At 43.8% G+C, this 25,104-nt stretch overlaps 1 protein-coding gene across 2 annotated transcripts in view; it reads left to right on the top strand.

Moving 5' to 3' along the window:
• LOC105701901 overlaps window positions 1-25,104 on the top strand; it is a 90,709-nt gene that overhangs the window by 23,060 nt on the left and 42,545 nt on the right. Inside the window, exon 3 of one of the 2 annotated variants that reach the window (XM_023433928.1) lies at window positions 13,171-13,623. In XM_023433928.1, the coding sequence (XP_023289696.1) occupies window positions 13,311-13,623 (313 nt within the window). In that variant the 5' untranslated portion in view covers window positions 13,171-13,310. The remainder of the gene's footprint in view (window positions 1-13,170; window positions 13,624-25,104) is intronic. The other variant, XM_023433929.1, reaches the window with a different exon arrangement.

The raw sequence follows: 25,104 nt of genomic DNA on the forward strand, positions 1-25,104 counted from the left end.
ATGCTCGTATGTAGGGCTTACTTACTGCTGATTTATGAAGCATGAGGGAACCGTTATACGTTTTCCTAGGGTTATAATTATGGATTTTATCATTGCCGTATGTACTTTACAGTTATCGGCTCGAGAGATTAACACTAAACGAGGGCGCAAGGTATTTATTTATTGATACTTCTTATTGGCTATGAGGAATATATTTTACCGGAACGAGAATGACTGTTTACTCTTAATGTCACGATAAAGTACATACACTGTATAATACAGCGGCGTGGAGGTTTCTGGTATCCCTATCAGAGTTCTTTACGTAATCTCTGATGTCCTTAAACCCTATATTATTTTTGATTTAACATCATTTGACTTGTACGAAAATTCCACATCCCGTACTTGATATTGCATTTTTTGTGGTTACGCCGATAGATATATAATACAGTAAAATAAAATATATTATTAGGTAGATGAAATACACTAAATTGTTGTTGCGCAAACGTAGATATTGTAATATAACGTTCACAATGTGCTTTTCTCTCGAACGTCTCGTTTATCTCTTTCGAAATCGCGCACTCTAATAAGTAGAGTTTACTCCTTTAATTCCTGTCTTCATCTCTCGGTTAGTCATAACACCCAGTTCCAACTAACCGGGGAAAAGTCTAAGGGTGAGGCAAGGGTGAGGCACCGAGGAGAAAACAATATCGGGAAGACGGTATATGTCGGTGCAACGTCCCGAGGACCACGGCTACGTGACTATAAAGTCGCAAATTGAGAGGAGCTATAAAAGGGTACTGTTGAAGGAAAACACAAAGAGCACGGCGGGCGCGGGAAGTCGCGGCAAAGATCGTTCCCCATCGGATGGACCGGTCGGAAGGTATCTTCGCGAGGCATGCCCGAAGATATCCCGCGGACAGCGCTGATATCCCACCTTGGATATCTTGCACTGACGGCGGGCACGCACGGAATGCGGAAAGTCCCGGGCGTTTATAAAACGCAGAAAGGGCGGTGTTCCGCCGACTCGGACCCAGCCGAGTGTCCGGAATGATGAATAATACATCGGAGACGAGTTAACGAAGGAAGAGGCCACTCGCGAGGAGGCTTCAAGAAAGCGTCGAGGGAGGAATAAACCAGCTACGGGGGGGGGGGGGGGGACAACGAAAAACGTGCAAAAGAGAATCTTTTGTCGTTTCGCGCGGACGGTGGTTTGTCTCTCCGACCATTGTCACCGTAGTTTGTGGTGGAGTCGCGATGGCCGCCACGTTGGGATAGCGGCGTTGCGCGCCATTAGCCGGAGACTTCGACGCCAGGGGTGACGAAACGGTAGGATCGAATTTAATATTAAACGTTAAATTATTTATTGACGGGTCTCGATCGATTGTATTTAAATTCCCCGCCGGAGGGAAGAGATGGTCAGGGTGGCTGACTCGATTGTTCCGTGTCGGAGGGGACCGTTAGTCCGATCGAGGGCGTTCTTCGAGCCGAAGGAAGACCTTTGGCTACTAAGAGCACCTAAAGGCGCCCGACGTTTGGTTCAATATTGCCTGCACGGTCGGAGGGATTTCGCCCATATGTCGAAATGGCTCCGTGTTCGAAGGGTTAAATCTGGCGGGCGAGGGCTTGGCGCGAATCCATTAGGGGGATGTTATCGTTTCCGGGCATCGCGTTTTTCTCAGCGAGCACGCATCCAGGATGACCGATCACCCCTCCGAGTCTCACGACTCCCCGAGGATTTCGATCCCCGAGGATCGACGACGTCCCACGCTCCCCGGCGCGACTTCGACGCGGAAATCCCGCGGATCCAGGAAGGCCGTTCTCTAGGAGTTTTCGCGCCAACGGTTGCGCCCTCTTGGCCGTTAATTAACGGGAATCGTTGGCCCCCGGCAATTAAACGCGTTCGGCCAGTCACTTAATGACGGAGCACGCACGCGGAAGGGGACATGGAGTCGTTTATTGCTCGCTCTCCCATGTCGTTACCTCGGCCGCCCGATACCATGGATATGCCAAGGTGGACACGGTATCTCGCGGCGCCGCCATCTTTCCTTCCCTACAGGCGTCTTTTTTTCCCTCGTGTCCGACGTCATCTTTCCCTTCGTCGCGCGTCGTTTCGTGGCATTCGGGGCCTTCTCGGACATTTCGTGACGTTCCGTAGAGTTATGAGGTATTTCGTGGCATTTCGTTCTGTTTCATGGTATTTCATAGCGTTTTGTAGCTTTTCGAGACGTTTTGTAGTATCCATGACGTTTCATGCCGTTCCGAACGATTTCATGGCGTTTCGTGGACTTACGTAACATTTGATGGCGCTTCATGGCGCTCTCCAGCGTTTTGTGTTGTTTCGTCACGTTTCACGCTGGTTCATAATATTCTGTTGCTTTTCGTGGCGTTTCATGATATTTCATGGCATTTTGTAGCTTATCGTTACAATCCGAGACGTTCCGTAGCTTTTAGTGGCGTTCGATGGCGTTCCGTTGCTTTTGTTATGTTTCATTACATTCTGCTGAGCTTCTTAGTGTTTCACGGCGGTCCGTGGCGTTTCATGGTGTTTTTTTAAGCATATCGTGGTGTTCAGTTATATTTTATAGCGTTGCGTAGCGTTTCGTGACATTCCGTAGTGTTCCGTGGCGTTCCATAACATTCAATAACGTTTCATAATGTTCCGTAGCGTTCCGTACCTTTTGTTATGTTTCATGATATTCCGCAGAGCTTCTTATTGCTAATGTTTCACGGCGGTCCGTTGCGTTTCACGGTGTTTTTTAAGCATATCGCGTGGCGTTTAGTGATGTTTTATGGCGTTGCGTATCGTTTCGTGACATTTCATAGCGTTTCATAACGTTCCATAACGTTCCGTAGCGTTTCGTGGCTTTCCGTGACGCTTCGTACCCTTCCGTGGCGTTTGATGGCGTTCCGTGCAGTCCTAACCGCTCCGCGCCACGACCGTGGCGCCGCCGCGAGGAGCGATGGTACTGACCTTCGGAAGGTCACCTGCGCACACCACCCGGTAATACGACGCTTCCTTATACCAATTACCGAAGATTCCTTCTGCGCCTCTCGCGATCCCGCATCGCGCTCGAGCCTCGAGCCTTGATTTTTTAGTGATCCACTGCGAGGAGAGACGCCACGGGGAGAGTAACGTCCCGCGAGCACGGCACCGGCTCAACACTCGCGAGGCTCCGACTCGCGGCCGAGTTCGCCAGTTGGCCGCCATTTTGGATAACCTTCGGCGTCGTTATAGCCGTCACAACTTTTTACCCACTTTTCGGGCGAGGTTGGCAAAAGTTCAGTAGACGTAGTACCTTTAGGCATGGAACGTCCTCCAATATTTGCGCCTTTTATTACACGGCCGTCGGTTTTTTTTTTTTCCATCTGGGCGTCGGGAGAAAGAACGAAGTTTGCGGAGGGCGAGAACGACCTCGCCTGTGTGGTTCTTTATACTGTTTAGATATTCCGTGGGGGACCGAATCTAGTCTTTTGCGCGGCGTTAAAGTAGTGGGCGTTCTCTTGTCCGGTTTTAGAACTTAGCGAGTTTTTTGTCCAGCGAATTGACATATGCGGTTTTGTTGCCTGTTGCGAGGTATGGCCATGTCATTTTCTGATTAGGACCTCGGAGAGGTTTACGCAGACGTTGGTATCTCTTTGTCTCTTCGTGTTCTCAAATACGCGTCTAACTGCATTCCCGGGATATACATATTTATAGCGGTTACGTACAGGCTATGAAGTAACGGTAGTCAGGCATTGCTTTTTAACTACGCTCACCTCTATCCATTTTGTAATTCTAATGCAGGTTAGTAGGGTTGTTACTCTCAAAGATGCTCATTGAAGATTCAGCTTATCGGGAAAAATGATTAAATGATTGCCGTTGCAGCGGTAAATATCTTGACACGTGAGAACGCAAATCTTGCTCGAGACAATCCTTTTAGGTAATCTCTTACGTCATATATGACGTTACTAAACAATAAGTTATTAAATTATTTCCCCAGTGTTAATTTTTATATCACGCTGCCGTTCACTAAGTTAATCTCATTTGAGGTGAAGTTCACTTTAGAGATATAATTGAAAGAGAAAGAGCGATTATTTATGCAAAAGTAGACAAACTACCGAGGAATATTGTTTACACGAAGCTTCGTTAAGGGGAAATCAGATTTGTCGATCTGCTGAATATGATCTTAGTGGAATGTAGGTCTGTTGCAATGTTTAAATCGTTATCCTATTTGCATGATATACAATTTTCGTGATTAACTCGGTTCAATAGAGTACAGAAATGTTGTACCAATTTATATCATTAGTTAAGGAATTATTGAATCACTGAATCGTGGTTTCCCTGTTCCTATATCTTGCCATCGAGATGGTTCGATAAAGACTGATAGATTAAACAGACAACTAGAATTGTCGAAGGAGATAGAAATCAATTCTAACGTCAACGTTTATAGACTCAGGTATAATGATCTTGACACTTGGCATAATGATCTATTGGACCATAAACGTTGGTCGAGTTATTAAGCGCTGGTATGCTGAGGAAATGTTCAAAATTAATTTGATCGAACCTTTTTTTTCTATCAAAAAAATCGTATTCATTATTTTCGATGTATTAGGTCGATGCATAAGTAATGGCGCTTTTAACACGTAACGTAACGTGTAAAAAAACGCCATTACTTATGCATCAACCCAATATTTTCCTACAAGGAATAACCCTTTCCCCGATTTTTCCCAGGAAATTGGCCTCACTCTATACAAGTCTCTGGTAATAAATTTACCGATCATTGCATTTTTGTTCGATGACAGTATACTTATTTGCCGTTTAGTCACGTATCCCTATTTACTCTCGAATCACTCTCGAACTTGTACCCTGAAAGATCTGCAAACAAAGCTTTCACTCTTACTCAGCATTTCAAAGTTCACGTTCAACTCTTTTTCTAAGGCCAGTCCCAAATTCCGGTTCTTATCGGCGCTAACGTATGCGTGATAAGACTTCTTGACGAGATAAATATTAATTTGACAATTTTTTTCTTTATTCAAGAAATACGTCTTTCCGAGACTCGGACTTAGAAAAAGAAGCATTCGTTGCAAATGTAATGCATTTGCATTTATTGTGAATTTAAATACTTTTAAAACGTTTATGACGTATTCGACAGATCATCTTTAAAAAATACTTATACTAAAGCGAAACGATATTTTCTTTATATCTATAAGAAAAATATTACGAAAACACATGGAGGTAATATTATATATGTATTATAAAAATAATACTCTAAAGTAAATGCTTTGCAAATATTTCTAATGTCTGCTGAATATTTACAAAATGAACGATATCTCTTGAATATATATAGAAAATATAAGTGAAATATTTTGTTCTACTAGGGATTTAGGGTTCGATACATTTCGCGACGTACCGCACACGAAGGTAATATTATAAATATATTATAAAAATAATACTCTAAAGTAAATGTTTTACAAATATTTCAAATGTCTGCTAAATATTTACAAAATGAACAATGTCTCTTTAATATATATATATAAAATATAAGTGAAATATTTTGTTCTACTAGGGTTCTATCTAGGGTTCGATACATTTCGCAACGTAATATTGACTAGAATCGGTTAATAATTTTCAGGCGTGGTAAATTACGAATAAAAAAAGATGTAAACACGCATTTAGAGCGAGAAATGACGTAAGAATCCAATGAAGGCTAAACAATCCTCGCACCCCATTCCGTCAATCTCTCGTCGCGGAAGGACGGCATTGTTTAGGACCATTGTTAGGGGAAGTGGTCGGAAAAGAGGAACGAGTTCGCCGATCCCTGACCTAAGACAACGCGAGTCTCATTGCTCGGTCGCAGGAACAATGAGCTCTCAGCTCGGGGCGACGTAATCGACGTCCCGAGCGGTTTCTCTCTCTCTCTCTTTCTCCCCCTTTCTCCCGGCGAGGCTCGATGATCGTTCCAAGAGTGGCAATTACGGCAAGACAATGACACCGGGGCGCAACACCGGCCGCGCACTGAGACTAATATTCGCGTTCCAGCCTAATTATCGGACGCCGAGCGGCGAGAGGAAGAGGAAGAAGGCGAGAGGGGGCCGAGGAGCGAGAGAGAGAGAGAAGCAGAGAGGGGTTAGGAATGTGAAAGTACCTCTAACGACGAGGAAAAGCACCGCGACGCGGTCCTCGCGGAGGGCCGTTGAGAACCGCTGCCGATTACCTCGTTTATTGGTCCACGTGCAGCGCGTTGCCGCAGAACGTGACGTTCGTAGTAACCCGTGCAATTTATCGTCGAACCGGGCAGTCACGCCGATAGCATCTACCTCGGCGGCAAAGGGGCTTACGAAAAAGACGGCCGGACGACACGAGGGCGGGGGACTTGCGAAAAGCCGGAGATTTTCCACATTTCCATCGACCGGGTGACGCGAGCCGGGAAGAATGCGCCCCGGCGGCTCGACGCGATCCGCGGAAAGTGGCACGGCATATGCGGGAACATATGGTCGACATAACCTATAAGTCTCCCACTCGAGCGCCGTCGACGGCGCTCCGCTGGGAGCGAGGAGTTCGCGCTAACCGTTGGGCAATACCCGCGAGGTCTCCTTGGCCCCCCTCTGCGTCGGCCGGGCCGACGACGCCGCTCACCTCGTGGAGAGTTCCGTTTTTCCGCCGACTGGCCGCGTATTCGCGAACCGCCCGCCGGCCTCCGCTTGGCTCCGACCCCGCGAACGGCGATCCGGTCTCGTTCCGCCGAAAAACCGGCCGACGGCCGGGCAGGGAAGGCCCAAAGTCGCGAGGTGGGAGCGGCCCCGGAAGCGGCCATTTTTCGGCGGGCGCCGCGCCTGGGAAACTCGGGGAAACCGAGCCCGCCGCAAGGACGACGGAAAGGGAAGGAAAAATGGCGCGAAAGAGGGATTCCACGGACGCGCCGTGGCCTCTCTCGCGATATAGTTTATTTCAACGGCAAGGTGGGGACGCCCCACCGGTCGAGTAGTCGCGCGTTCTCCCGCGGTTTGTGAGGTTAGTCGCACGATCTCGTCGGGAGCGTCGAGACGCTCGCCGTCGCGCGCTCGAATCGCAGCTCTCGAGAGATATCGATCCTCTCTCTCTCTCGATCGCTCCGAGCGGATCGCGCGGCCCTTCCTGGCGGTCGAGTTCGCGGGACGTCCTTTCGCTTCCCTCTCCGCGGTTAGTTTCTCTCGCTTCCGCGCCCTTTTTGGGATGTGCCCCTTTCGACGCGTCGGCAAGAGCGAAGACGCCCTGCCCTCTGACGATTCCATCGAGGACTCGCCGTGACGTCACGCCGTCACCGCGGAATGCCGTCTTCCGCTTGCGGGAGAATCAGTGAGTTCGATCGGCAGGACCGCGCGGAAATCTCTCCGGGGCTCTTACTCTCGTTACCGCGGCCACGGTGGACCTCGAAAAAGATCCAGCCGAGGAAAAACCGAAGTACTTTCTTGCCGGGTTCGCGCGACCGCCGAGCGCCGACAGTGCTCGGCGGACTTTCCTCGGAGGACGATCCCGGAGACGGCGATCAGCTGATCGGGAGGTTCCATTCGAGCCTTCTGGTTCTCATCTGAAAGGGGAGGGGGATCTTTGAAAGGAGACTCGGGGCTAAATCGAGAACCTTGGCTTGGTTCAACGTACACTTAAAGTGTTCATGGTACACCAATGTACCGAACGAGATACAATTAAACAGTTCATATTAAACGTTAACGCGAGAGTAATGGAAATGCGGGGAAATAAATATTAGAATAGAGCAAATAAAGCCGGAAGAGGCAATAGTTTGAGACAATTCGAAATGCTTCGTTTGATTAGTTATTGTAATTTAATTATGGGAATTTAATTAAACATTTCATATTAAACGTTAACGTGAGAGTTATGGAAATGCGGAGAAATAAATATTAGAATAGAGCAAATAAAGCCGGAAGAGGCAAAAATTGGACAAAATTCGAAATGCTTCGTTTGATAAGTCATTGTAATTTAATTATGGGAATTTGAATGAGCAGAAAGTATGGGGATAAAGAGGGTACTTTAGGATGTTCCTGGTTTTGGTATTTGGTATTGATGAATTTTTCTCTGTCGGCTGTTTGGAAATGTGGAGCTCGGGTGATCGCGGACCGAAATGTTCGGGGGACGATTGCATCGGAGAAACGTCATTGTTTAAAGAGCCCCCGCAATGAATTCGCTTAACGAGAGACGCCATCTTTAAATGAGCCGAATTGAAATGGGCCGCCTTTGAAAATGCCCGTTGATGTTCATCAGCGGTTAAATGGAGAAACTTAATACCCACGGAGACAATTGGTAACAAACCGCGAATGGCCTTCTCGCCGAGTCCATTACCATTCGTTGGGTCCATTTTAATTGCCGTTTCGGACTTTCTCCCAGCTGGACGCGAGTTACGAATCGCGGAAGATCTTCGGGAACGATAAAAGGAAACGGGGGTATTTACCTCTCCCAAAGGAAATCCCGGGCGCTTTCACTTAAAATGTGACTTAAGATCGGACTTTATTTCCGGAAACGTTGATCCTCGAGAATTTACCAGAGATTTTCCTTCGTGGAATGACCATTTTTTCGCGGGCGCTCCGAAATTATCCTTAATTGTCTCCCCCCGATCGGGAGAAGCGAATGAACAACCATAACCTCGACAACGTGGCTCGGACTCCCATCGTATCCTCCTAATTATGAAATTGCATTTGCCAATCTAACCTATAAACAAGGGTAAGAGCGTTTCATTTTCGCGAATGCGATCCGATCTAATTCGATAATGCGACGTAACGCGGGTAATGCGTGGTTCTTGGCAATGGCAGATTTCCGCCGCGCGCAAACCGGATCGCATAATGTCAATTTTAACATGAGATCGCGCAATCCATTCCGCTAGTTGACCGACTAAAATCTGAGCCTAGAATTAGGCTGGACGTTAACAGGGAGTCGGGATGCCGAGTAACTAAAGAGTACACCCGGCTTAAAGCCCGTGATTATTCACCCGTGCATTATGCTCGGTGAAATCTCGCGGGATTGCGTAATACGAGGCTTACGTAGAAATAATACTACGCGTACATGCGCGTGCCGGGCAGGCGTGAAACAAACTCTAAAAAGAGACCAGCTCCGAGTGAAATCGTCATTCCGTGAAAACGACTGGCTCAATGGCCGCCAACCGGCACCTGGGATAAAAAGTTGCACGTTGCCTTTCGATCTAACACCTCGACATTGAAGCGAATTACCGATTTAGTCCGCAAAATGTAGGTGCACGTGGCCTGATTTTCTTCTTTGTCGCTTCGTACTTTCGATTTTTCTTTCTATTATCTATATATCTGTCGTCATAATGAGTCTATGCTTAATCGAGTTTTCGAATAAAAATATTATTTTTTATTATTTAGAGACGGGTATGACTTTCTGTACTAAATTAAACGAATGAATGAGTTCCTATGTACCAGACGATGCAACATTTTGACCATTTCAGTTGTTTTCTATATTTTTAAATTAGTTACACAGGATTTTTAGGAAATATAGTGAGGAACAATTTCAAGGCTTGGAAACTATGCATTTTGTAAATTGGATATTTCAGTTATACACCTTTTTAGGAGATATTAAGATTGCTCTTTTTTTTTTTTTTTTCTAATACAAATTCACTTATTATTCTCACAAAATATGTAAAGTTGACTGAGATGAATTCAACGAGGTTCGTAATTTTTTAATTGGCTCCTTCCGAGATATATCGCGATCTAAAGTACAACAGTACTGTCTGCATAATGGTGTTGTATAAAAGTGAATCCTGAGTCACGCAGAACATTACTCATGCACTTCGAGTTGCGATATTAACGAACGGTTGATTTAAAAGTTACTCAATTCTGGTTATTCAATTCCTCGCAATTTATTATACAATGTCCACAGGAATGCGAAGATAAAAATCCATTTTAAAAGTACAATAGCCTTCCCATCTCATTAAAGAAATACGTGGCAGGTTCATTACATATGTCATATAGACCTCAAGAAATTGTAGACATTTCACTTGAAACATATTTCCGTAATTATTATGCGGAAAATATATATCTGAGGAGTTCACAGCTGTTGAATCGAGGTTGGTGCAGAGATTTTCATCTCGTGGTTGAAAAAAGAAAAACATTAAACGTGCAACCGAAAACGTATGGTTAAAATTTATGAGGTACGAAGGACGCGTGAGAATACGCAAAGGTTTTTGCATGCACCGCCAGGAACCTCAATTGTACTTACCGTCGAAGGAAGTGCATTATGTCTCCAGGGATCGTGGCGTGAATAAGATTCCTTGAATCCGAAAATTCAAAAGTCAGGATCGACGAAGGATTTTTTTTATTGTTACACATTGTGGGCGCAATGGCACGTAGGCGATCTTTTTCTTCGCCGTCGAAAAGAATTGCATTGGTCGCGTGTAGGTGCTCGGTACGGTTAGTACGCGTACTTGCTTATGCGAACTTGCGGTTAAGTACGCGTACGTGCGTACTTGCCTATACGTACTTTGTGCACTTAAGTACGCGCACTTGCGAGCCGCATGGAAAGTCGAGGCGTCACGGATAAAACGCACAGCGGAGAACCGGCCAAGTGCGGCGACATGTCTTATTATTTTCATGCGAGGATTTCATAACTTGTCTTCTGGGGCTTTCACGGGGAACCTTGTGTTCCTTCTTCGCCTCTTACCACTATACGATTCAATTAGATATCCAAACTGGTGAAAATGTTTGCAAATTTCACGCATTTTAAACATACATTGTTGTATTAGAAGTGAAAATTTGGTGTCATAATTGGAATCGGGATGGCATGTTCGTAAATGTCTCAATGAAATTCGAACTTCATGATATTTTATCGGAATATTTTAGACCTACTTGTAAAATTAAAATCTTGGACGTTAAATGCATGTACGAATGTACCTATTATGCATTTCGTATACCGTATAAGATTAAAAATTTCTGTATACATTTCATGAATTTATTACAGTTCTTTTTTAAACTGATATTGTATGCTTAACTAATTTGTTTATACTCTGTTACCCTGCATTGTACGAACACTTTGTTTAGTTCTTTTTTTCTACTAGATGTATTGTTAATGAAAAAGTGGAATAATGTACTAAATTAAGAATACATTCGTAGATGCATTTTGTATGGTTTTCAATTTTGCACAGCTGATTTAAAAAAAAAATGTCAAATAAAACGTAAAATTCTAAAGTTTCTCATACGTTTACTAACATTTCGTACACTAATTTAGAGTACCATATCAAATTTGCAATTTTAATACATCTTTGTATATTTAAATTGTACGGAATGTATGACCACGTTTAATTAGGTATTTCCATTGGAGTTAAATTGTATTTTTATTCTATAAAAACGTGTACGGTAAGAACGGGGATCCACAAAAGTTGATATTAAAGGGAATGCCGCCCTAGGCTGTTTTATTATAAAAATATTACCGAGGCACAGTTTGCAGAGTTTCTAGACATTCCGTGACTTGAGAAACGAAGCATTTGTTACCTCATCGTCAATAAGTATTTCTTAATGTTTATTGAAAGTGGAGTACCCGCTCTGGGAAATCGTTTGCACATTAGTGCCTTTGATTCGTTCCTTCAGGAAGAAAGGATCGAATCCGATACGTTTTGGCCGATACATCACGGCACGATGAACAGGATGCATAACTTCGCGAACACATCTGAACGAAGTGCATTGCCATCGGGCTCGAGGAACCAAAAGAGGTGCTATTCTCTTCCAGGCTGCTCATCCACCTCTCATGAGTATTCACGGCCGAGACCGTGGATAATGCGCCAAGTCTCCACACATGCCACGCATCATATCTCACACACGCGGAATATTAATTCTCGTCATTCGTATGCAACACCGGTAATGCGCCGTAAACGCGTGACTGTAAGAGGCGTTACAGGTGCAAGTCACCCGAAGCAACGGCTCTTGGATATCGGCGAATGCCATTGCATTTTTTCCGGGGGATCAAGATAGAACGGAAAGTAAAAAAGGCATCCAAAATTCTTTCTAACTCTTTATTGTACGACGTTGCTATCAGGCAACAAACGATATATTTCTTCATAATATTAAGGTGATGTGAAAGTGGCGTCAAGGAGTCCTGGATATCGACGAATGTCAGTTCATTTTTCTGGGGGATCAAGATAGAACGGAAAATAAAAAAGGCATCCAAAATTCTTTCTAACTCTTTATTGTATGACGTTGCTATCAGGCACCAAACGATATATTTCTTCATGATATTAAGGTGATGTGAAAGTGGTGTCAAAGAGTCTTTGGATATCGGCCAAACGGCTCTTGGATATCGACGAATGCCAGTGCATTTTTCTGGGGGATCAAGATAGAAAAGAAAGTAAAAAAGGCGTCAAAAATTCTCTCTAACTCTTTATTGTACGACGTTGCTATCAGGCACCAAACGATATATTTCTTCACAATATTAAGGTGATGGGAAAGTGGCGTGAGTTCCCGTTAATGAAACTTTTCTCCAAATTGGGTGTACAGAATAGATTAAAACTTAACAATATAAATACGGAGGGTATCAGGAAGGTCCAGAAACTCATATCATTTTAATTTCTTTTAAATTGATTTACAGATATTTTCAAAATTATCTATGCAACGTGAAATTTCGGGACTTTCAGGACCCACCTTAGGGTCTCCTTATTCATGTGGAAAAGTTTGAAACGATTCGGTACACCCAGTTCGGAGAAAAGTTTCACGAACGATTGACTCTTTAGATGCCACTTTCACACCCCCTTAAAACGATTCTTACCGTGTAGCAAAGCCTAAAAAATGAATGAACAAATCAAATCGATGAAATTTCCTTACGGTGTAGTAGATTGTGACCAATTCTCTATACCCTAGATAATAGTTCACCCAACAATAGAGGTCCTTAAGTCATGCAATAGAAGGTTAAGACTCTTCCGAGGAAAGTGCGCCGAAAAGTTACCCACAGTCAACAATCATCGCAAACTTAAATCCTATACTATCTAAATCGTCCGTTTCTCCATATTGTTAACGTGGTTTTTGCATATGGCAGAATTCAAAAAATGTATTTGCACTTTATACCGTATAGAGCGTAACGAGAGGGAGATAGCCCCCGAGGGTGAAGGAGGGACCGAATAGATTTCCACGATATACAAGCCAAATTCGATATTCTTGAGGATTTAGCCTTGATAAGAAAATCCTTGAGAAATATCGATCGATCGATCCGACGTCGCGCAGTTTTTCCAGGGTCTCGTAGAGGGAGTCGCGCGGCGCCGAAGAGGGGGTGAGTTCTGGGGGCCGGATACTTCGGATTTTTTCGAGGGCTCCGTTTTCCTCGCAAGGTGTCGAGTTCCGTGGTTCGAGGTAGCTGAGCCAGGATGTCGTCTAGCGGAGAATTTTCAACCCTTTCGAGCGGCGAAGCCACGGGCACGGGAGAGGATTCTCTGCCGAGCTCCAGAGAAGCCACCGCGGAAGCTGCAGGCTCCGGGGGCGGCTTCGTGCCCCTTAGGGAGTTCCTCGACAGATTCTCTTTGCCGAGAGTCGTCAGGGTGGAAGGTGCCGGAGGAAGGCCGATCTTGCTCTACAAACAGCAGCCCAGATCTCTTAGGGTGACCGCGACGCTGTTGATGCATCGGTACAGGCACGATGTCAAGGTGGGCCCGGAAATCGTCATTCCCGAAGGATACCCCGGTGAGAGACACGAAATATTTCAGTTACTAGTTGTATTTTTAGTTTTTAATATGCCCATATTTTTGGTTAAGGTGAAATGAAAGGGTCATTGTATACATCAAAAAGGTGGGGATGCTGATAAAGCATTTTTCCAAACTGAGGGTACCGAATCATTTGAAAGATCAGCACTTGATCGCGAAGGCCTTAAGGTTTCCTTAGGGATACTCGTGACATTTCATTAAAATGAAATTTCTTTTTTATTTGCCTTAGATTAGAACCAAAATCACATTTACTGGCGAAAAATGAAATTTTACGAGCATCACGTTCTTAGTTAGGGCCTCCATAATCACGTGGTGACGTTTCAAATGATTCGGTACACCCAGTTTGGGGAAAAGTTGCATAAATATTTTAATGTTTCGTGTGTATAGAATGATCCTTTCATATCACCTTAACACTTTGACGGCCGCACATTTTTCGCATCGCCTTTAGTTTGCCATCCGTGCGTATCACGCTTATGTGAAAAAAAAAAAAGTCACGCGTACGTGATAGCGGCTGGCAATGTGTTAACATGGAGACGACCTCGTGTGAGGACGTCATACACGCAAGAAAATAATTCCCGGTTGTAATTAAGAATTTGACTTGCTTCGCGGGAATATGAAACACTTGAAAATGGAGACTTTAGGTTTTCATGCGGAAATGATTTTTTTTTCTGTACGGATAACGAGGAAACCGGGACAACGTGAATTCTATTCACGGTGATAATATTTTTTATTAGCCACAATATACTGTATCGTTTACTCGATCGAGTAGTAACAATTTCTTTGGATGTTGCTATATACTTATTTCCTAATTCGGTAAGCATTGTTTTTTTTTTCCGAGAGATCTTTGGGTATATTTAAATTTGATACACCTGAAACTATTTTGGGTGCAGTTCTTCCTGCCGCAGAAGGAAAATTTTATCAACAATGTCCTTTGTCTTTTGCTAAGAGGACAAAAATGTCTTTCTTCCCGCGTATGTAATGCAAAATGTATATATTAGTAATGGCCTTGACTTATCAAAATGGCGCCAAAAGAGCAAGATGATACAACGTTGAAACAGCCGACTTTTCGTATACCTGATATGAATTAAATAACCCTCGTTTATCAATCCTAATTTCACAGCGATATTTTCTTTTCGGTTTACAAATCATTCTGATTATCCCCGTTTCAATATTTATACGTTACATTTATAATTTACCGTTTTTGCGAAATATGCATTATTCTTTATTGCTAACTAAATCGTGCGTACAGAAAATAAGTTTTCATCAGTTTGTTTTGAAGGTTCAGTATTTCTGGAATTTCTACTTTCATATTATTATTTTAAGTATCAAAGGGCACCGGTTAAATACCCTCTATGCAATATATTGCACTTGTTGTATATAACAATACATTTATTTTAAAAAATATCAGACGTCGATAAAGAGGTAATTTGATAATTAAAAGTGCGCCTCCCAGATATCTCAGCAGTCCCTTCAGATGTCTTTGGCGACGTCAATTCGTGGCGGGGGCGGACGTCCGGAGTCTGCCAGGGTAGGTGATGATTTAATCAGAACTTTCGAGCCGTCGGTACCAACGAAAAGGCCGATCGATAAAAGGGAAAGGATCGGCGATATCCATTGTGCAATCGCGTGACGCAGCTTGTTAGGTCGCAAAATAAATCGCCGATAAGTCGCGCTCGTACGGTGTGGGTGTTTTTGCGGGGAGGGAGAGGAGGTTCCATTCAGTCGTAATGGCGGCCACGTCTGAGACTTACTCAGCAGAAAATCGAGATCAATTCACCGACGGCTATCCGATCGGTCGGAGGGCCTTGCGAGTTCGTGGCAAGGTCGCACGGGGCTTGGCGAAAATCATTCAAATGCAAATCGCCTTATCGGGAATTTATTTGTAAAGTAAAACATCTTAATGCAATGGCACATTGGAAATTGAAATTGAATGAAATTGTGTAGATGGTTGGCCTTTTTTCGTTAAAAATTTAGAAGAAAAGTGAAAAATCGAGATCAATTTATGGACGGCTATTCGATCGATCGGAGGGCCTTGCGAATTCGTGGCAAAGTCGCTCGGGGCTTGGCGAAAATCATTCAAGTGCAAATCGCCTTATCGAGACATTTACTTGTTAAGTAAAGGGAGCCATTTCGACATATGGGCGAAATTCCTCTGACCGTGCAGGCAATATTGGACCAAACGTCGGGCGCCTTTAAGCGCTCTTACTAGCCAAAGGGTTAAATCGTATAATTAACCTTAGAAAATATTTGATTCAACACTCAATATGCTAAATTATTTTGATATTTGACGCGACGTCCCATAATATTCGATGTAATCAATCATAAGTTATTAACCAAAGAATTGTACCACGTCAACCTCGTACGCTGGTTATCCATTATATTCATTTTCCATGGTTAAATCGTGAAAAATGTTATCGCTTCAACTAAATACTTTTCTGCGAGCAGTCGGAGTGGATCGAAATTGAAGCGGAATAATGAGGGAAAAAATGCATAAAAGATTAAGATGGAAAGGACGAAATCGGAATTCGACGGAAAGCGAAGGGGTCGCCGAATCGAAACGTCGATCGATCATTCCGAGGCATCCCGGCGATCGACGTGTCGCAGGAGCTTCCGCGTAGGTTCGAGTATTTCGTGATCGTCGACTAGAGACCCCCCCACGGGATGATGTCACGACCATTCGCGGAATACTCGATTCCCCGAAGAGTCCCTCCGTAGATCGACTCCGACGGCATTATCGGCACGCCATTGATTCCCGACCCTGGTCTGCCTCCTCGACATGGCTCCGAGGAGGTCCCGGGACGACTTAGCTCCCTTACTCTCCCCTAGCCCTAGTAGCACAAAATATTTCTCCTATATTTTCTATATATTTAACGTATATCGTACATTTGAAATATTTGCAAAACGTTTACTTTAGAATATTATCCCTATAATATTTATATAATATTACCTCCATGTGTCATTCATAATATCTCTCTACCAAATATACGAAACATTTCGTTTCATTTTAATACAAGTACTTTTTAAATATTATCTGCCGAATACATTATAAACGTTTTGAAAATATTTAAAATCAACATCACACGTTTTGCTCCCATAATGAAATAGCCGAACGAAAGTATTAGAAAAATTCCTCGTGTTTCTTGATACCAAATGAAGTGTCCGATAATAGTCGTGAAGTAAGAAATGTATTTTTATTACACGTTCATAAATTACAAAAAATATAATTTCTATATATGTGTATAAATTATTGAAACTAAATATGTCATTGAGACTTTCAACAAATATTTCAGATATTTTCGAATGAAATCTACAAGAAATCTTGAAAGATCTGTCGCTTGAGATGTTTAGCAAAGATTACAATGAAATATTTAGAAATTATTCTATGCTACTAGGGAGGCGGTGTAGTCGATCGTAGGTACTTGTCAACGAGAGTTTCCGAGGACTTACCGACGCAAATGCGATTACACGTGTTGCGAGTACGCGGCAGAGAGGGAACGGTGATTTAACCCGAGTCCGCGGAAAGAAAGTAACATATGGTAGTGGGTGGCGGGAGCTTTCCAACAATGAACCTCGGCTTTGCAGGAACTTACCTACGGAGGTAGGAAAGCCAACGAGAGGCTCTCGAGCGCGAACAAGGAGTTCCATAAGTTACAGAATTGACGGAAATTTAATATATTCAATATAAAAGAGATTAATTGCTCCGAGAAGAACCAATATCTTCGTAAAAATACAATTTTCAAACCTACATTAATTAGCGATTAATTCCCACGTGAAGAAATACTTCGATTCTCCCATGTTTTTCATGTTTCTGTCCTGCGATCTTCACTAGGGGTGGCGATTCACCCCTTTAGGGGTGAGGAAAAAAAATTAAAATTCAATTTTTCTGCGAGCAATTAATTAGCAATAAATTCTGGTATATAATTCATCGATGAACATTTACTTAATAATTGTTTTTTACTGTGGCAGACTTTATATAAAGCTAACGTCGCCACCATTTTCCGGAAAAGTATAAGAGCAAAGAATTCTTTTCTTGTGCAATAAAATAGCAATGAATTAGCAATAAATTTTGCAACAAATTCTATTGAATTGTGCCAAAGTGGCAATTCCAGCTTGATATACATGCCGCGGATCGTTCTCTATAAATAGTCGAGGAAGGTACGAGGTAACGTGGCCGAGCGTGCCGCGAATTATAATTTAATATCGCCCCGATAGGCGCTGCACCGCCGACAGGGTGCATAGGCGTGCACATGATCTGCAACAGGCTTGAACCAAGCCTGCACTCGACGTGCACGTGGTCGCGTCTAGGTGGAGACCTTCTCTGAGGTGTGCACTCCGGTCGGCCTATTATTCAGGTTGGTCCTCGTTGGTGTCCCCGTCGACGTTGGTCCCCCTGGTCCCCCTGGTCCCCGTTGGTCACCTCCGGTCACCCACCGACGCGATTCGCGGTAGGCGGTCGGTGACACAATACCTGGAGTATTTAGCACGGTCCTGGTGATAATTTTCAGGACGAAAACCGGGAGGCTGGAGTCTCCATATTTATGGGTGTGCGCGTTCAGGGTCAAAAAGGATCATCGTTTACAGACGGCGTGAGAAATATTTATGGTTCAGGTGTAGGCCGATTGAGGGTGGATATTTATTTCCCTTGTTATATTTTACACACATCCGCAATAACACAACGCCTTTAATCGAGATTTCTCGCTAGGCGATGAGGAATTCTGTAATTAACACTAGGTTTACGGGCGTTTTTTATATACCTGTTTCTACGAGCACCCGTCAAATTGACGGGTAAACGAAAACCCGCATTTTCTTTAAAAAATCGATTTATTCAAATTAAGTCTGTATTAAACAACCCTAGGCTTTACGTTTAAATAAATTATTAATAAGTAAAAAGTCCTTTTTTAAAAATTATCACGGAAATGATTGGAATGCTCGTCCTCTCATCCTCGGAGTCAGAACTAGAAAGAATGCGCGTCCTTTTCTTGCTACGACACCCTTTCAAGAAGTTTTCCTCTTCGCTATCCGAAGATCCTTCTATTTCTCCACTTTCAATGCAAACTTTCACTCTCATCTTCGCCTTACACTCACTGCAACGAAGCATATATATATGGATTGTTTATGAAATTAGCTAGTCCGTCAATTTGACGGGTTTCGTAGAGATAGGTATACTACATACAGATTTTAATAATTAGAAGGCTTAGGAAAAAATAATTGTGTGTACAAATTCTTTGGATGAAATGATTAATTTACGATACAAAAATGGTTAAAATTAATGCTATGGTTTTTTCGGTATTTCTTTTTGAAGTTTGAATTCCGTCAAATTGACGGGTCCCGTCAACCTAGTGTTAAGAATCTTTGCATTGAACATTCTGAAGAAAATGTTTAACGCAAAATGACATTTGATTTACACGGGAATAAAACGGAGAAATATTTTCTGTTTCTAATTTATCGTCTTTCCAGGGTCGAAAATCACTACTTTTAAGATAACGAATGTGGTTGATCTTGTTACGCCAAATTAAATTCAGAATCTGAGGAATGCTCACCAACGGAGAGCGTAAAAATTGAAAATGTACATTATTCTCGCTCCCGTGCTGCAAATATTAAACCCAAAAAGTTTCGACTACCCGTTGGATTCTTCTATCTGCTAAAAGTGTACATTTCCTGACGTGTATTGAAATGTCGGGCCAATTTGTTTCGATAGAACTCGAGGTATCGGAGACGGTACTATGAAAAACGTTAAGAGAAAAACAAAGTTTCACTTACAAAGTTTTCAGTTCCGATCAAGTGAACATGCTTCCGCATAGATTCACATACAACTAATTAGCCAGATTAGGACCATAAAGGTAATTCCTTCTCGCCGAAAGAAAGCCTCTCTGGGATTAAAAATCATCTCCAACGTCATAACCGCGGATAAACATATCATAGCGCACTTATGATTTAACTATTACGCGCGTTAATTGCTCGGCGCTCTTTCCTGCAGATCTTTACGACTCCATAGCTTTTCCAGTTGGAGGAAATCCCCTTGTAGGTAGACGTTTTCCACCTTAAGCCATCAGAAAATGCGTTTGAAAAAGGATATCGATTTTTCCAGGCCTCTGGACCATAAGACCCCCTTAAGAGGGGGTCCTTATCGACAAAGGGGTCCCCGTCGTCCGGGGGAAATCGTCGTTAAGCGAACGATCGATTAGAGATCGAGTCGCGCCGGCCGCGGAGCGACCGATCGTAAATCCTGGACCGGGGGTTAAAGCGTCGTCCCCGTCGGCCGACCTCCTCCTCGTTTGTGAGGAATCGCTGCCCGTCGTTTGCCGGACGCTCGTAAAGGATAATGGATCTCTCGGTCGGGATTTTTTCCCCCCCCTGACATTTTTCCCGGGGGATTTTCCAGCCCGTCCGCTCCCTACCCTCGACTCGTCCTTCGAGCGAACGAGCCGCGTCCTTAGATGGCCTCCTTGAGTCTCCTCGAGACCTTCGCGAGACCTTCCCGGGGTCTTCTTCGGGTACTTCGAGGCCCCTGCCTCCGCCGAGGCATTATCACCGCACACCTAGGGTTGTCTATCAGGTGCGCCGGCCCTGACTTTATGCGCTCGGGCCCGACCGGCTTGGAAAAAGCCCTATCTTTATAGCGGCTCTCGCGCCGCAGATGCGGAGTAAGTGCGCGGTTAGGACCCGCTCGCTCCCACGTGGGCGAGCACACCCACGGCCGTTTCCTCAGCGACTGGCGGGTTTGGACCAAACGACCACTAGCGCTTTGTCGCGCCACTCTTTTCCCCTTCTTTCTAATGCTAATATGGAGCGCCGGGCAGGTATTCCCGCGCGTACCTCGTGTACCTAGGGCTTCGATGCCAACGGTACCCTGGCACCGGCGAAAATAATTGCGACGCCCTCGACCAGCCGCGAACATAGCTTCCACTGAAGTGAAAATCAGCGGTACCGTTGGCTGGTCGTAACTTTTCATTAGAACCTGCCGTGTCCGATGTCCGGGTAAACGACTCGATCGGGCCTCGCGGGGACGAGGAGCACCTCTCGCTGGAATCGAAGAGGGAGATATCGTCGGGCTCCTCGAGGTATCTACGCCCAAAGCGGGCCTCTCTTCCGGCTGGTCCCGAGCACGACTTAACCCGCGCTCGGTCGTGGGTGAAAATAATGCTGAAATGTTGAACGTTGTCGGGCGGAAGTGAGCCCGCTCGCCTGCCTCTATGCATAACCCTGTGATTTACAGCCAGAAATACGTTGTACGTATTTCAAGCCACCGCCACCGCCACCGCCGTCTTCTGCCACCGGTGGAAGGTGGAAGGTAGCTCTCCTTAGGGAGAGGATACGGACTGCCCCATGGGATCCCATGGCGATCCGTACATACATGAATATACTGGCCCCGGTCCCGCGTTCTCGCGCTCGCGGATTTGCATAAATCTCCCGGAACCTAACCCCGGGGGGATGCCGAGGGGAGGCCGAGAAATCGAAAGTTCAGCGTTAGCCGGCCTTTTACGATCGCCTCGAGAAGACGAGTCGATTTCCTGACCGGCGCGATATCTCTGCCGACCGGGCACCGGGTGCATCTCTAAGTGCATCGGTACATCTCCGCCTCCGCGAGATCATAAGCCGGCCCCGGATCCCCCCGGGCTCTCTCGGATCCTTGGCCAAGGATAAACCCCTTCTGGCCTTCCCGGCGACTTCGCCTATAAGAAGAGCAATCGGCGGCCTTTACGAGGACTCTTCTCTAATCTCGCGCCGATTCTACTTCTACTTCGGGGTCTGGGCAATTTCATATCCGGGGATACTTATTTTGCGCAATGATTTTTAGAGGCCCGACGTTTTACCCTCGGACACTGGGCAATGGAAGTATCTCTTTCTCCCTTCCTTTCTACCTCCCCTTATCTGAGAATAAACCACCCTATTAGAAATATTCACATAATTCGTGCACTTTTAGTACATTTAATTGTAGTCAAATTGTGGATTTAATGTCCTAAACGTGAATTGGTATACATTTGTTACAAACTTCTCTATGAACTTATTACTCGATGACGTCGTGTTAAAACTTTGTGAAAATGCGTGGGAAAATTAATACACTTATGTACTATTATGACTCATTTTATAAATTTGGTACAAATACGCGATAAAATTAATAGAACATGTCTGAGTAAAACTTCCAACGAAAATATTATCAAATCAGGACATCGACGTTGTTCGATGTTATAAAATATTTATTATAAGATATTCATTCAGTGTGGCGAGTGATTCTTAAAACCTGTCGAAATGATTGATAATGAAATGAGAGCCTTAAAAAATGTAAATAGGTAACCAAAAATATACTAAAAATTGACATAATTAGGTTAATTGTCAAGGAATGTCCATTTGATTTCCCGTAAAGATGCAACAGAAGTGTCGTTCGAAATCGAAAGAAGTTCCTATCGAACCGAATTTCCTTAAAATCGATGGTTCGATCCCGTGTCTTCCTTTTTGTTTCAAATTTCCACTTTTGTCGTCGATTTTCTCCACTTCCGAATTTTTTTTTTCAAAACATTCCCCTCATTCTTTAGAATCTGGAAAATCAGTTTGTCGTTTGTCATTATGTTAGGTTATTCATAATAGTCGTTTCTTTTATTTCCAATATGGAGTTACTGGGTTGCGAGTCATTTGTGATAAGACCTCTTCTACTCCGTCTCGCTCTTTTGGTCTTTCGCACCATCGGTCGATGCTTGGACCGGTATCCAGGGCGCCCATCGGGACACATCGAGAGCATCGACTCCGATACGTATCGATCTATCGAAGGCCGTATCGGCGATGTGCCCGTGGGCCGTGTCAGGCCACCATGGTGCATTGCTGCTCTCGTTTTCGTCTCATTGCCAAAGCTCGCACGCACTCCGCGGAGCGTTCTTAGCCACACATCGACGAAGAATAAATACCGCCGGCCCCTTAACATGCAGATTAAATTATGGAAGTAGATGCTCCTTGTTGTCCTTGCAACTGACGGTTCTGCGCGCATCAACTGCGACGATGGAAAAAAATTAGATCCTTGTCGATCGGACGACGTTATCTCCATCTTTCTCTTCGATGGTTCGGGAATCAAAGTTCCTTGTCGAGAGAGAATTAATACCCTCACTGGTGAGGAAAAGTTATACAAAGGAATAATTAATTAAATTATGGATGTAGATGCTCCTTGTCCTTGCAACTGAGGGTTTTGCACGCATCAGCTGCGACGATGGAAAAAAATTAGATCCTTGTCGATCGGACGACGTTATTTATCTCCATCTTTCTCTTCGATGGTTCGGGAATCAAAGTTCTTTGTCGAGAGAGAATTAATACCCTCACTGGTGAGGAAAAGTTATACAAAGGAATATTTTATTAAATTATAGAAGTAGATGATCCTTGTTGTCCTTGTAACTGACAGTTCTGCGCGCATCAGCTGCGATGATGGAAAAAAATTAGATCCTCGTCGATCGGACGACGTTATCTCCATCTTTCTCTTCGATGGTTCGGGAATCAAAGTTCCTTGTCGAGAGAGAATTAATACCCTCACTGGTGAGAAAAAGTTACGCAAAGAAATAATTGCGGCATTATTCGGAGATTCTCTCTTACGGACTAGAAACGTGACTTAGGATCTGTTACATTTATGGAGGAATGTATCGATTAGAGACATTCCTCTTGTCCAGACATTCACGGATTACTTATCGTTCCAGTCATTTCCTCGCACCTACCTCATAATCCAGTAAAAATCTGAAGTACAGCGCACCTAGTAAAGTCAGCCGGTTATGTTCCCGAGTAAATAATGATTTTCAAACCCCCTTAACATATCTACGCGCGTTACGCCCTCGCTTACGTATTTAACAATCATTACATAAGTCGATGAGGCGCGGCTGGATTGCGCAACGGTCGCAGAGACACCTTCGACACCTGGGTATAGGCGTAAATTTCATGTGCGCAAATCTAGCCGAGTCGATTGACTCTCGATCGATCCGAAAAGCGCTAGGAGCGGATTTCGCAATCGTTTCGATATTTCCAGGGTGGACGCGTCGATACCGAATCGATATTTCGGACCTGTCGGTACCGAAATATCGACGCGTCGATCGGTTCTCATCGGCGCACTTTCTACTGTCATCCTTGTCAGCCACCTACCGTCATCGCCGGTCTTCGGCTGACATTAAAAAATGGACCGGCCATGTGCACGTATGACTTGCGAGAAGTACGCCCGGCTCGGAGAAAATATCTCCATTCACCGGATAATGATTTTCGACGACGTATCGCTCGTCCCGATGCCATCAGGATTTTATCGGTGGGTCCCGATACGCGCAAAATCAATCTATATATGGTATCAATCCGTCTCGAGGGTCACCGCCATCAGTCACTTCGTGAAATGACTGGTTGTTATATCTACTCGGAGTTTTTTAAGTGTCGGTGATAATAACTCTCTACGCTGTAAAAAAGTGGTTACGTTACGGCGGGTTGATCAAATCCATGTACATGGTGTTTAGGAATCGCATATAAAAGTTTGTGATGCGAAGTAATTTAACTTGTACAGTTATTGTCGGTGATCTTTGTATTTCGTGTTGGTTGACATTGTTGTAAATGTCAGATATTGAAAGCTCCGACAATGAGTGAGACATTTTGTTTCTAGAGGAAATTAATCTAAACGTTTCTTGCTGAGGTGAAACTAAGCTTAAGGAAAATGAGCATTGTTTATAAATTGTAATGTTAATTTCGCTCAATTAACCTTACAATTTAATTGGCATTGGCATATTTCGGTTCTCATTTACGACGTTTTTGTTCGCACTTTCAGAATATATACACACGCTCACTTTGAACTTAATTGTGATTATCAAATAATGGATTATTCGAAGATTAATGCTATTATATTATTAATATGTGACCTTCGAAATATTGTTTATCGTTACATCTACCTGAAAGATAGTGCCACGGGGGGATTTAACCAACATATTTAGCGTATTAAATGGTGTGGTCATTATCAAAATTGGGATCTCGAAGAAATGACAGTAGATGAAAGCATTCGATGACCGGCGCTTCGATCGAAAGTCCAATGATGAAAGCGACGTAAATAGAACAAGTGGAACGAATGGAAAAGACAGCGAAAGTTATGCATGCGGAAGAAAAGAAACGAGAAAAGAGAAGGGAACGTAGGAAATGATCTGTAAATCAATTAATTTTTCACGCTACGCTGACGAATATAATCATAAACTTTAATAAGAAATACATTTTCTATCTTTCAAGATATGTATTGCTTATGTAGTAACTGTTTCGTAACAATTTATAATAACTATTACTAGTAATCGAGGGGTACTTTTCGGTATTTTCTCGTTGTCTTGGAGTTAACTTTCTCTTCTTTTCTCTGTATCTCCTTAAAAATTGAAAATGTTGTTTTTAATTACATTCTTCGTGTGAACAAGTTTGATCCTTTTACCGAGTTGATGAACTAAAAATGGCATTCTTTCGGGAGGGGGTAAAATAACTT

This window comes from Orussus abietinus, unplaced genomic scaffold (assembly GCF_000612105.2).
Source record: "Orussus abietinus isolate OABI.00-Male unplaced genomic scaffold, Oabi_2.0 scaffold88, whole genome shotgun sequence".
Classification (NCBI taxonomy): domain Eukaryota; kingdom Metazoa; phylum Arthropoda; class Insecta; order Hymenoptera; family Orussidae; genus Orussus; species Orussus abietinus.